The sequence below is a fragment of the Pteronotus mesoamericanus genome, unplaced genomic scaffold, assembly GCF_021234165.1.
Source record: "Pteronotus mesoamericanus isolate MK-2021 breed Mesoamerican mustached bat unplaced genomic scaffold, CSHL_Meso_final contig_41, whole genome shotgun sequence".
Classification (NCBI taxonomy): Eukaryota; Metazoa; Chordata; class Mammalia; order Chiroptera; family Mormoopidae; genus Pteronotus; species Pteronotus mesoamericanus.
The window spans coordinates 9183971-9197205 of record NW_026555152.1 but is presented as its reverse complement, the minus strand read 5'-3'; the positions used below and the strand labels follow the sequence as shown (position 1 = coordinate 9197205).

The following is a 13235-nucleotide window of genomic DNA, read 5'->3' as shown; positions in this document are numbered from 1 at the left end:
AGCAGGCAGGTCAATTTGTCAAAGGGTTTTGGGGCTTCAGGTAGGTGACAGGACTTCTCCATAACTCCACAAACGAACCTCTCTCTGTGATACTATCCCTGGCCAGAGATCCCCTCCAGGCCCCCCACAATGCCAAGGTTCCGGGGGTGCGGAGGTTCAGAAGCAACGGCCCTGGAGCTCCGCAAGGTCCTGTGTCAGCGGAGACAGATTACTCCATGTTCCTCCCGGTGTACTTGCCAAGGCAGGAGAATGGATGGTCAGTGAGCTGAAATACCTCATTCCCAAGTGCTCTGGTCGACCACTGCGCTCCTCTAATCAAGTTCAAAAGAAGTCCTAAACTGAAAGAAACTCTGATAGGTCATGATGGATATGCCTCCTTGCATGCAAGATTGTCTCTTAAACCATTCCAAATGGAGGCTTTTGATCTGTTAACTTTTTTTTTTCCCTTGAGGAAGGTAGTTCCATAATTGCTTTCATGCTTCCAACATAGCTCTTATGATCATAAAGCTTACCTTTTCTCTTTCCCCTTTAAGAAAAACTCAAACTCCTGTCCCTTTATATGTTAACACTTAAGGTCAGTTTTTTCCTGCTTGTCTTCTCCTTTCCTCCATCCACTTTGCTTTGCACATTAAACTAGGGTGATAAATGCAATAACAAAGGAAATAAAGAGGCTACTCTGGGTGGGGAATTGGAAGGACCCCCTTCTCATTCCCCTCTGCTGGAGGAGGAGGACAATCAACATGACCGAGGGAGGGACTGAGGTACAGAGGAGTGTGGTACGGAGTCAGCAGAACTGAACTCAAGTCTACCGACCTGAGGTTAGGTGAGACATATGAGGTGTATACCATGAACAGATTAACTTCTCTGAGCCTCAGTCTTCCCATGTATAAAATGGGAATATTAGTGCCCACATGAGATGATCTTAGAGAGGAATGAGATCATCTAAATTCTGCCCCCTTTGCATGACCCTGCCCCAGTCCTGGCTTGGCCTGCTAGCCCAGGAGAGCCCACAGAGGCTGATATGTATCCATTGTCTGTCCTCAGAATCCAAAAAGCAATTCCACACAGGCTGTGGAGTGACGGTTTCCCTCAAAGAGAGAAAGCAGGGGTGAGCAAGGTCATGCCCCTTGCTCCACTGACCATCCAGTGTTCTCTTCAAATGGATCCATTTCTAACTCCTTCCAGGCCTACTTTTCTAGGCCCACTTTTTAAATTCCTAAATAATTTCTACCCACACAACCAATGACAACACATTCCCTGAGGGCCTACCATGAGTACAGCAAAGACGAGACAAAGGGTATTTGGCCAACTAAGTAGGAATGTGGAGATATAGAAGCTTTATTCTCTCGCTTCAAAGAGGTTTCAATTCAATTCTTCAATATTTTTTGGAGGGGAAAATCTATTATTAATCACTGTCCTGAATGGTGCACGGGAGAGTGGATAAAAAGTTAGCAAAGCACATTCTCTACCTCCCAAGGACCTTCTATATGACAGAGCGCTCTTCTGGAGCCTGTCCCAAGGGTGCAGGTCCGGAGGGGTGTTAGTGAGAACATACCCCCCGTACTACGCTGGGAGACAGGGTAGAAGAGGGAAGGGTGTTCTTGGCAGAGGCAGGAGAGATGAACAAAGGTCCAGAAACAGCAAGTGGCAGTCTTGCGTGGACAGTAGGAGCAAGCTGGTTCAGCCCTTTTCATTGCTCAGTGGTATTCCATAGCATGGATGTACTGCTGTCTAACCATTCATCTATGGAGGTATATGTGGTTTGTTTGGGGTTATTACAATAAAGCTTCTATGAATAAATGTGCACAGATTTTAGTGTGGATATAATTTCCATTTCTCTGGGGTAAATTGCCAGGAGTGTAACTGCTAGGAAGGTATATAGTTCTTTGTTTTTTAAAGAAATGGCAAGTCTGTTTTGCAGAAAGCCTGTACCATTCTCTGTCCCGCCATCAATGGATCCAATCTCTCTCCACATCCGTGTCTAAGCTTAGTGCTCTCACTGCTTCCTAGTTTAGCTCTTCTGACAGGTGTGCAGTGATAGCTCACTGTGGTCTTAATTAGCATTTTCCTAATGACTAGTGATGGTGAACATATTTATGTAAAGACATGAAGTTTATAATTGGTTTCAGAGTTTCTTTTGGCTAATCACTTTACTCTCTCCAGGCCTCAATTTCTTTCATTTGTAAAATGAGAGAATTTAACTATACAACCCCTACACAAACCTCAGCTCTAAAATCCTATGTACCACTGGATCTACCCTGGGTGAGCTTGTTTGCAAGGTGAGGAGCTTTAAATTTTCCCTTCGTGCACCAGCTATTCCTATCTGTCAAGGCTTAACTGTGTAGCTATGGAGAGAGAAACAAAGATTTTGAGCAAGGGAATGACATGTCAGCTCTAGGAAGACCGATTTGTCCACGTTGTCCAGGATATGTGTAAGGAATGCTGGAGAGCAGGGCAGACAGGTGGCTACCAGTCTAGGGGAGCAGGGGTGGAGACGAGAGGAGGGAGCAGGCAAGAGGGACTTCTTAGGAGGTAAATTGATAAGACTTGGCAATTGACTGAATGCAGGAATTGATAACCATGGAGGACTCACAGAAGAGGGAGAAAGGAAGAACTAGAAGGAGGATGAAGAGTGATCTCTTGCCTGCTCGCTGGTAAGATGCTGAAGCTGCTGGAGAAAGGGGGGCTAGGAAGATATTGGTTTGGGCCGAGACCCTGGATGGAAGGCAGTGGGTGCCCTGGGCTGTGTCAGCAGTAAGGACACAAGGATGAACTAAAGGCAGCCAGCTGCAGCCCTCACCGCATAGCCTAGTAGACATGCCAAGAGGAGGGCATGCCCCAAGTATCATGGGAACGTGAAGGGAGGGCCGCGGAGAGCCTCTGTGTGGAGGTGTCTACAGTATGGTGGAGAGTCCTGTGTGGGGACTCAGGGGACCTGGGCTTCATCCTAATAGTTAGCCCTGGTGACTAGTTCCCCATCTTGGACACCAGTTTCCTCACTGATCTCTGTGGTAATTTTCCAGCTAAAGGTTTAGAGCTTGATTAGGACTAGCTGAAAGTTAATGGGAGGGGCAGAAGAGATACCTGGGGTCTGCACAGAGACATCTGCTTTCACTGAGTGGCACTGGGTCAGTACAGCCCTCTGCCCAACACATGATAACTTAAGGGTGCAAAATAAGAAAGGAGTCAAAGAGAAAACAATCATTTCTTCTCATGACATCTGAGCCAGATGCTTGGTGGGACTCTGTCACAGAAATCTAGACATGTGGGAACCTGTGGCCACGAGCTAAGTCCAAGGTAACAACTGAGTGCACTGATTAAAATGTAAAATAAAAACTCAAATACTAATGTATTTGCCCTTGACACACACATATATATGTGTGTGTGTGTGTGTGTGTGTGTGTATGTGTGTGTGTGTGTGTGTGTGTGTGTGTGTGTGTATATATATATATATATATATATATATATATATATATATATATAATGTAAGTCAGCGGTACTCAGATTACCACTCTCCCGCCATGCGGGGCCCTCTCGAGGGCAACCGGCAGCTCTGTTGGCTGGCAGACTTCCGGACTCCGCAGGAAGGTGGCAGCCATGTGACTGTGTTGTTCATGATGACTGTAGAAGTGGCTTCTGACTCACATAAGTGAAAGCCATTGATGTAAATATTCAACCCTGCTTATCTGTGTAGAAGTTCAAGGCTTGGGTTGCAGGGCCTGTCTCTTATATGCTCATCCACATACATGTCTGTCTTACATGGCAAGGTTTAGATGGCTGGGACTGCATTGAAATTGTCTTAACGACTCGAGGGAGAGAGATTTCTACATGGATATATATTTAATAAATGCATGGTTGTTTGTTTTTTATCTTGAGGAGTAAAAAGAAGAAATTCCTGTCTTTATCTCTTTCTGTGTGTCTGGCCTTCTATCAGACTCGACATGAGCCAGAAACGGCCCCTGTGCTTTGCAATAGTGCATCTCGGCTGATGACAATGACCCTTGTGCAGCAGTGACACTTTTGGAACTGGTTCCTTTAAAAGGGATGCTCATTGCTGCTCTGTGGGAGGGGAAAGGCCTCAGCATGGCCCTCTCTCTTCCAGAGAGCAGAGGGGTTTGCCACCAAGACCCCCATGGGCGCCGACTCAGGAAGTGGCACAAAGGGCAGCAGGGTCCAAGCATGTCCCTTTCTTGCCTCTCTTCTGTCTGCTCGGCACTGAAATGGCTCATGAATATAATGTTGTCCTTTTCCCCAAGGCTGTCTGTAATCAACTGCAGATTGGGATCCAATGAAGGGCTGGATCCTGACCCCTAGGGCCCCAGGTAGGGCAGATTACATGCGTCTCCTTTCCCCGTCCTGGAAACCCTTGGGTGACCGGCAGCTAGGCCGGGCCCAAATCAGGAGGTCTGCAGAGCATTGCTTGATGCCACTGTGGGACATCTCCAGACTCAAGACACTCACAAAACAAGACTCTTTGCTCTCAAGCTTTGGCCGGAGACCCCACATTGCTAAGTCCAATGCGAGTTCCCGGCGCCAACTTCACTTGCCTTCTCGGCAGCACTGCCCCTTCCCTTGCCTTTTCCACCTTCTCTCTGCCATACCTTTCTCAGCCTCCTCTGTTGCTTCTCCCTTATCGCCCCAGCCTCCAAATAGCAGTGGTCACGGAGCTGTAGGCCGCCTCTTGTATCTATCTACACTACTCCGCAGGCGACCTCATCCAGACAAACAGGTTTAAACACCTACATGTTGTTGACTTTTCAAAATACAATTTGTCCCAGACTTCTCTCCTGACCTCAGCTGCCTACTTACTTTCTACATTTGGATGTCAAATAGGTATTTCAAACGTGAAGGTGCTAGATGGTTTTCCTGATATTCTGGCCCTGACACCTATTCCTCTCACAGCTTTCCCTATCTCAGTATTCAGTAAATGAGGATTCCACTCTTACTGCTGTTTAGGACAATTACCCTGCAAACACTCTGATTGATTGATTGATTGATTTCTCTCTCTCTTAGATCCAGTATCTGATATATCAGCAAATTATGTCATTTGGGAGCCTGACTGTATTACCTCATTGTTACCAGGACAAGGTGCCACCATCTCTTGAGGCAGGAGCCTCCCCTGGCTCCCTGCCTTGCCCTTGCCCACCTCCTTTCCATTTGGCATGTGGCATCCAGGATGCCTCTGGCAAATGTGGGTCAGGTCTTGTCACTTCTCAGCTCACTGAGTGGCTGCTTAGCTCACTCCTAGTAAAAGTCCAAGATCTTACAGTGATTTTTCTGATCTACTTCCCGGTTACCTCATGCTCTACCTGGTGACCTCATGCTGAACCTCGTCGCCTTCCTCTCTCCCCCTTCCTCACTCCTCTCCTTCTCTCTGTTCCTCATATACATCACCATGCTCCTGCTTGGAGGCCTTTTCACAGGCTGCTCCCTCTTACCAGAATGCTCTGTTCCCAAGTAGCTATAGCATTCGTTTCTTTACCGTCTTCAAGTCTTCATTCAAATGCCACCTTCTCAATGAGGTATTGCCTGGCCACCCTGCCTAAATTACAGTCTCTCAATACTTCTGTCCCCCTCGCACTCTTCCATCTTTTGGCACGGTACTTATCACTCGCTGACATCTATTTTATTGTCGGTCTCCTCTCTAGAAGGGAAGTTCCACAAGGGCAGGGGTGTTTGACTGCTTTGCTCATTGCCATCTCCCCTGCACCTGACACAGAGCCTGGCACAGAGCAGGCCTTTAACTGGCAGATGGATGGGTAGAAGCATGAACTGGAATTTATTTTTGTATGTAATTTACCAGCTGCATCATTTATTCTAATTACTTAGAGAAGTACCTCTTAACTATCCCCTTTTTCTCTGTCTTCCCTAATACTGTTATTTCTACTTCCTCAGTGGTTTTTGTAGGTTTTTCTAGCGAAAATGACTGATTGGGCTCCTGCAGGTATGCCCACTACCAGGTAATGAGGTGTCACTGCGCTGTCCTGCACTGCAGCCACCTCTCCCCCCCACCAGTGGACTCTTGGAAGTGCTGACAGGCTTCCGCCCTGGGGTGAAGCAGAAGCTCCCAGAGCCATTGATAAAGAGTGATAATGCCTTTTATCCATAAAGACTACTTAGTTTTGAGCTGAAAAGAACTGGCAAACACACTATTTTGTAATCTTTTAGCAATTTCAAAGGTTAAGATGCTACTTTAATTGAAATATATACCATTTATAGCAGCATTTCTCACCTTGTATTTGTTTTAAAGGGCAAACTCTGATGTTCTGAAGAAAGGAATATAGTTTCTGAGCCATAGGCTTGCCTTTTCTGCAAATCCGTTAGGTTGCCAATTTCATAATAATATAATCAAATCAATTGCTTTAATTGGACTTCCCCAATGGACACAGTCCTGTAGACTGGTTTCCTGGCTCCATCACCATGTCTCCCACATTCATTTCATTGCATGGGTCTATTTTACTCTACATATTGCTTTCTAATGTACTCATTCCCTTGCCCCACCCCTATAGAACTGTTCCACCACCATTTCTACCATGGAAGGAGGTAGGTTCTCATTCTATTCTCCTAGGACAGGCTGACTGAGGACAAGAAGCAGACACCAAAGGCTCCTCCAGTCATCAGGGAAGAGTACGAGATGGGAGGAACAATAGTCTCCAGAGTCTGATTTCATCCATATTTGGGCTTTTGAAAATCTTGGCAGAGATTCTGTCCACTGGAATAGGCAGTTCATCACGCTCTTCCCAAAGCTTGGCCAAGAATGTGGGAAGAGAGGCCTTGTCCCTGTGATCTGCTCCCTGCAGCAAAGAATTCTCCATGGAATTTACCCATTTAATGGTCAGGACATGGAAGCGGCACACTTCTCCTCAGAAGCTCTTGCTTTAGGAGAGAACAGAATAACTGCGTGTGTCTGTGGGCAGCAACTGACTGCTAAGCAAGTAGCGGATGCCGCACATTTTTAATAGTATGCTAAGAAACTTGCCATCAGCGTTAATTGTGACCTTGGGGCTCCACCCTGACTTAGGATGCAGAGAGGGGCCAAGATACCAGTTTCCGTGTTTCTGAGGCAAGCTTCTCTGTGGTATTTATTTACCATGCCACCCCGTGCCACAAGCTAATGAACTATTCCACAGTTGCAGCAACACTATAATAGAATCTGCCAAGCATTTTTCCAGGAAGACCCTCAGTGGCATCATTGCTCATTGTTACAATCCATTGAAGGCCTTGTCTTCCAACTTGCAAAATGACTTAGTAGAGCGTGAAGGCCTCCTTAGGTTATTAAATTATGCCGTTACCGGTCCCTTGTTGTTTGTGTGTTTTAATTTCGTATTTGCTCCTGAGCAGTTATCAGAAAGGGAGGAGCTGGTGGATGGCTTCTCAGTCTCTGCAATGAGGGAGCAGAGATTCTGTTCTTGTGAACATCTTTGGCTGTCTTCTTCCCTACTTCCTCCACCTGACCATTCTCTAGACTGCCAGTTAGAATGCAGATACTAACGAGTAGAAGCATACAGAAATCAGTTGGGGAGTTTGAACATGTGGACGTAACTAATGCCTACTCACAAGACTGAGGAACTAGACTCACTGTATTTACATACTTTTGCTAGGATATATATGTACACATGTACCTACACACACGGGGGTTTAAAAACTGATAGGAAGACCATCATTTTCTCTGGGTCTCCTGACAGTCCTGCGGCCTTCCTGGCCTCCCTAAGGAGAGGAGCATTTGATCAGTAACGACATCCTGCTTTCCCTCCATCAGTGTCCCTGAGCCCCGGGGGACTTGTCATCTCCCTCCCCACTCTGGGGATGTTTCTGGCTTCCCACCTTCACCTGCATGACCCCATACAGTAGCCGCCTGGGATGGCTATTTAACCTGTTTGGTTCCTGACCTCCCTGCATGCTCAATGTTTAGGAACTGTTTTAAAGTTACGTTGCTTGAGGGCAAAAATGCACTTGTGCAAGACATGAAATGAGAGAGAAAGACTGCACAGAGAAGGAGACAGGAAGTGTGTGGTAGTCACAGAGATGGGCATCAAATGAAATGGGGAGAGTTATTAGAGATAACCAGTGGTCCTCAAACGTACGCGGCAGCGCAATCACCAGTGGGCTTACGTAAACTGATTGCTAGGCTGCATCTGAGTTTCTGAGTCAGTAGATCTGAAGTGCAGCCCAAGAGTCTGCATTTCTAGCAAGTTCCCGGGTGCTGCTGGTGCTGCTGGTTCCGGGACCACACTTGGAGAACCACTGGGCTTATCTGATGAGAGCCTGAATTCCCACTATTCATAATTTTTCCTATTCCTGTGAGTTGGTGTCATCCATCACCCTCATTTCTGTCCCAGCAGTAGCCTAGCCAACAGTCTGCTCATGCCCCTACAGGAAGGGATTTGGCTTCATTTCTATAACCTAACTGTCAAATGCTTCTGGGCTTCCTCAGTCTCCCCATTTAGCATTTTGAATCTGACCTCCCTAGGAGAAACCTTTGGCTCCCTTTCCTATGAGAAAGTGCAATGGTGCTTGGAAGTCTGCTGCAAAGGGGGCAAGAATCCTGCTTTCCAGGGAGCTGCACGGTGAAATTATTCTTTTGAACAAGGCTGAAGCAGGGAGCCTGCCCCTCTTCCCAAGGAGATGGAGCCTGGAGGAAGAGGCCCAGCTTAGAAATAGAGAGTTTACCTTGACAAAATCTCAGCTGTCTTTAAGATCAAAGATTCTAAAACGAATATGGGGCCTTATAGATCAACAGCAATTATTTCACATCTGTGACTAACTTCTATGAGTAGCAAATGACGGTGATCAATGAGACCAGTGTTGCTCCAGGGAGACAAGTAACCGTAAAGAAAGATCGGTGGTGAAAGGTTCCTGCTGTCCTCACCACCATCTCTTCCCTCTCCCAGAACCCAGTCAAAACAGAGGAGGGCTGCTCACTGTTTCGGGGCTTTTCCTCATCCATGCCTTCGTCCTCGTTCTCGGGGTCGATGTCTTCTGCCTGTGTGATCCAGTCCAGGTAGCCTTTCAGGTCCTCTTCCAGCTGCTGCTTCTCTCGCAGCTTTTGGAAATCTCCTCGAGCCTTGGCTTTCTCCCTTTCTTTGGAGAACTCTCTGCAGAGAGTGTGGAGTGGACAGGGCAGGGCAGTGCATGGATGGAAGGAAGGAGCGGGTAGGGCATGAAGGAGAGACGGGAACAAGGGGAAACGAAAGTGAATCGCTTTGCACTAGGCAGCCTGCCCACGTACCCACACTTCCACAGACAGCTTTCTCTAGTCCTCCCAGGTTTTGTCTTTACTCTCACATAAATGGAAGGAGTCACTGAAGGGGAGGGATGAAATCCATTTCCTTTTTTCCTGGATCACGATTACAGGTTTTTCCTTTAATTAAACTCTACTCCAGTGACCTGGAAACTCCTTCTGAACAGTAACCCAAAAAACCTCTATCAACAGTATGGAACATGCATTTATTTTGCATTTCCCCCAGTATTGGGTGGCAGTAGAAAATTATTGAGAGCCTCTGGATGACAGAAAGTGTTAGGAGCAGTGGCATGCTGATGCCCACTCAACCACAGTGGCTCCCGAGAGCCACCTGTGTGTGGTTCTTCCCAACTCTGGCTTCAGTGAGGTCTCCACGATGGCTTGAAATTGGCCATGGTGGGAGTATTAACACCATGGAAAATGGCAAATGTTATAAACTAGGGCTTTCCCCAAGCCCAGTGAGCCAAGTATCAAACATTCACCAGCACACCACTGATTTGAGACTCGAAGGACTGAATCTCCTCGGGCTCCATTCTCATGACTAGGTTTCATCCTGCCACTCTTAGCTGCCTGGAAGGATTTCTAATCTAGAGAAAGTCCTTTCTCACATGGGAACAAATGAGGATTCCAAACACAAGAAAATGTCCTGGGGGTCTCCCTTTTTGGTTAAAAAAGAAATCTAATCGGAATGGAAAAATACATAAAATCAAGCTGAAATAAAAGTTAAATGATGCACTCACTTTAAGGTAATAATGAGTAGAAACTGGAATTCATGGGGTTTGCTGGAAGAAGGGCCTATTGAAAAATTTGACAGAGTGGCTGTTTCTTTGTTATTTTCTATGATTCTGTCCTTATTTCCCATCTGACTTCGAATTTATTTTCCAAGCAAGGTGGGGCTTGCAGCAGAAGACGATAATCAAGAAGGCTAATTCTTAACTTGCAAAGCCAGGAGCATTCCTGTGTTTAATACTCAGTCTGTGGGAAGTGGGCCTTTCAGTGATGTGTGTGTGTGTGTTGCACTGAGCATCTCAATTCTTAGAAACATGATTCCTCCTTCTCTCACCAGTAAAGGTACATAGTTCAGGGTGGAAGGCTCCAGAAACCACCTTGCAAGAATTTCTTGCACAAGCCAAACTCTCTATAGAAAAGGCACCTTGGAAGGAAGGACACACCAACAAACCATAGGGGCAAAGGCTCAGCTCCTGAATCCACTCGGTGATGTTGGGTAGCTCACCACACACAATGCTGACTATTTGCATCTTGCTAGTGATGCTCAGGAGAGCACAGATTTTAGCACTCACCATTTTTATGGTGAAAAGGCGGTGGGGCTGGGAGTGGCCTAGGGAACTTTTTAAATTGGGAGATGTGGGGGCTCTCAAGCTAATGAGCTCTCTTCAAATGCTGCCTTAATGATGCTCTGGTTTGGATGGAATTTTCTTCTTAAATTTGATTGAATCCAATTCTAATTGGATTGAACTTGCTCTTTCTTGGGCTTCCTGCCAACTGGCGGTACCTTCGTTTCCTTCCCAGGGAGTTTAATGCCAGGGGAAAGGGCCAGATTAACATCTTGCAGTGAAGGTGGAAGCCTTGCTCTCTCTCTCCTTTTGTCCCTCTCTCCTTTTGTTATTGGGGGTAGGCATGGAAAGATGCCAGCCCCTCTGCCCCCAAACCTCTATACCTGGTCATACTGCCCCAGGACATAGGCTTGCTCTTTGGAGACAGTCACTTCATATAGAGGATCCCTCCCCATGCCAATCAATTCTAGAACTACACTTCTGGACCCCCTCTCTTTATTCTCCTTCTGCCCACAAACATTTGTACTCTCCACTCCTTTTCCTGTGGAGTGGGTTTAGGTTGTAAGGGGACTAAATAGCCGAGGGTTTACTTTAGCTCTTTTGGAATATTTTGCAGAGGGTCCAAATTCTAGTTTTTTAACAACTACCCATCCTTCTTCTAGAGTTGAGAGACTAGGACTGGGATCAAACTGGGGTAGGGACGATGGACTCAGTCTTGTTACAGCATCTGCCCTGTGGCATAAAAGCTCACCACTTGTACCCCAAGACCTCTGGGAACTCAAAATAAATATCCACTGGGAGAAAAGAAAACTGAGGTGTGACGACGGTGTGAGAAGCATAGAAAAGTGGCAGGGTCAGATTTGTAGCCCCGTGGCTCCCCTTGGCCACCAGGGAGCGTGGGGCACAATCAGGCCCCATGCAGTGGGTTTCTCCGGGTGGCAGTGCCTGGCTCTGTTTATCTACTTGCCTGGATGCCGGCCATTCACCTGCTCTGGGGACTGAGCTAATGAAGACATGAGGCCCCTGCCTGATGGGCAGTGCTGGGCCCAGGGACCAGGGCTGGCTAGACAATTAGTCACAGCTGTGGGGTTTGTCATGCAGCAGAAGCACAACTCTGGCCAGCAACAGCCAACATGAAAAATGAGGATGGAGTGCAGAGCCAGAGGACCTGGACTCACTAATACAGAAACCAGCATGCCAAGGGAGGGGCATGTGGAAAACCCAGTCAATACAGACGCTGGTGCTCTAGGCTCTCTATAATCAGTACAGTTGATCCTCATTATTTAGGTTCTGTATTTGCAAATTTGCCTACTCGCTAAAATTTATTTCTAACCCCTGAGCGAATAACTGCTATGCCTTTGAGGTTATCTGCAGACATCTGTAGAATGGCAAAAGACTGGAGTCACATCCCCAGCTGAGGTCAAACAAGGTGATGCTCTGCATGCTTGTTTCAGCTTAGACTGTGAACAAAGGGCTTTTTTAGGATCTGTTTAGTGCCACATATGTGTGCCTTTTGTTGGTAATTTTGCAGTTCAAAATGGCGCCCAAGCATACTGCTGAAGTGCTGCCCAGTGTCCCTAGGTACAAGAAGGCTGCCTTGTGCCTCACAGAGAAAATACATGTGTTGGACAAGCCTTGTTCACGCTTGAGTTACAGAGATGTTGGCCATAAATTCGATGTTAACAAATCCACAGCATATATCAAATAAAGTGTATTTAAATAAAAACAAACAAAATACACGGTTATGTACTGCTCATTTGATAAACATGCTGTGATCAGAGACTTGCGGGAACCTAATCTTGTATTTCTCCTAAGAGCATGTTCAGTATTTGATACTCAGCATTTGTGGTGACTTCACAGAATAATAAGAACTGACTGTCTATGTTGCTGTCTCTTCTGCTTCCACCCACAAGGCATGTATGGCCCAGCATTTCCCTTGTTTCCTTCTGGACCTGCGTGCTGGGCCACAGTCTGGTTATGTTCTCAGGATGTAAAATGCCTGCCAACCAGGCTCTTTGCTTTTGGGGGAAGGGAGATATGCCCATTTCCCAGGGCGGGGAAGAACCATGTGCCTATCCATTGGAGAAATCCTGGGCCCCTTGTCAACTGAAAGCCCTTGTCTGGAGCCCTCTGTTCACAATCACTTAAAAACAAAAAGCAGCTACATTCCAGGGTCCAAGACTTTCGATTGATTACAGCTTCCAGTGCAATTTCAAGAATCTCATCGTCACTGCCATTTTAATTCTGATAAGCTGGAGGCTGAGAGTTCTGAAGGGGAAAGCAAATACAACCTGATTCATTCCTGTATAGCACCAGGCCTGTGGCTTGTGAGGGCCCATACATAAAGAACAGGGAAGCACTCTGAAAAACCCAGAGATGCATATCCTATACCCTGACTCTATCACCTGGCCTTGTCAGGAATACGGTGTTCTGGATATGTGAGTATTACAGACAAAAGATACCTAAAGGATCCTTTGATGACCAAAATTTTGGATTATCACCTTTTAAATGAAAGCTTTATGGAGACTTCATGAATGTAGGGAGACTGTCATATTCCCTACATTCATGAGTAGCAAGCTCCAAGCACAATTTAGCCTTTTCTTGGTGACTGAAGGATATAATCTGAGCCTGAGTTACTGCACTGGGCTGTAAAATATTATTCTTAATTGATAGCTGTGGGGGTCATGCCCCCAGTCCCA

At 46.5% G+C, this 13235-nt stretch overlaps 1 protein-coding gene across 1 annotated transcript in view; it reads right to left on the bottom strand.

The window, feature by feature from the left end:
- CACNA1C (calcium voltage-gated channel subunit alpha1 C) overlaps positions 1-13235 on the bottom strand; it is a 603963-nt gene that overhangs the window by 161484 nt on the left and 429244 nt on the right. Inside the window, exon 9 of the mRNA XM_054577199.1 lies at positions 8923-9095. Coding sequence (XP_054433174.1) covers positions 8923-9095 — 173 coding nt within the window. The remainder of the gene's footprint in view (positions 1-8922; positions 9096-13235) is intronic.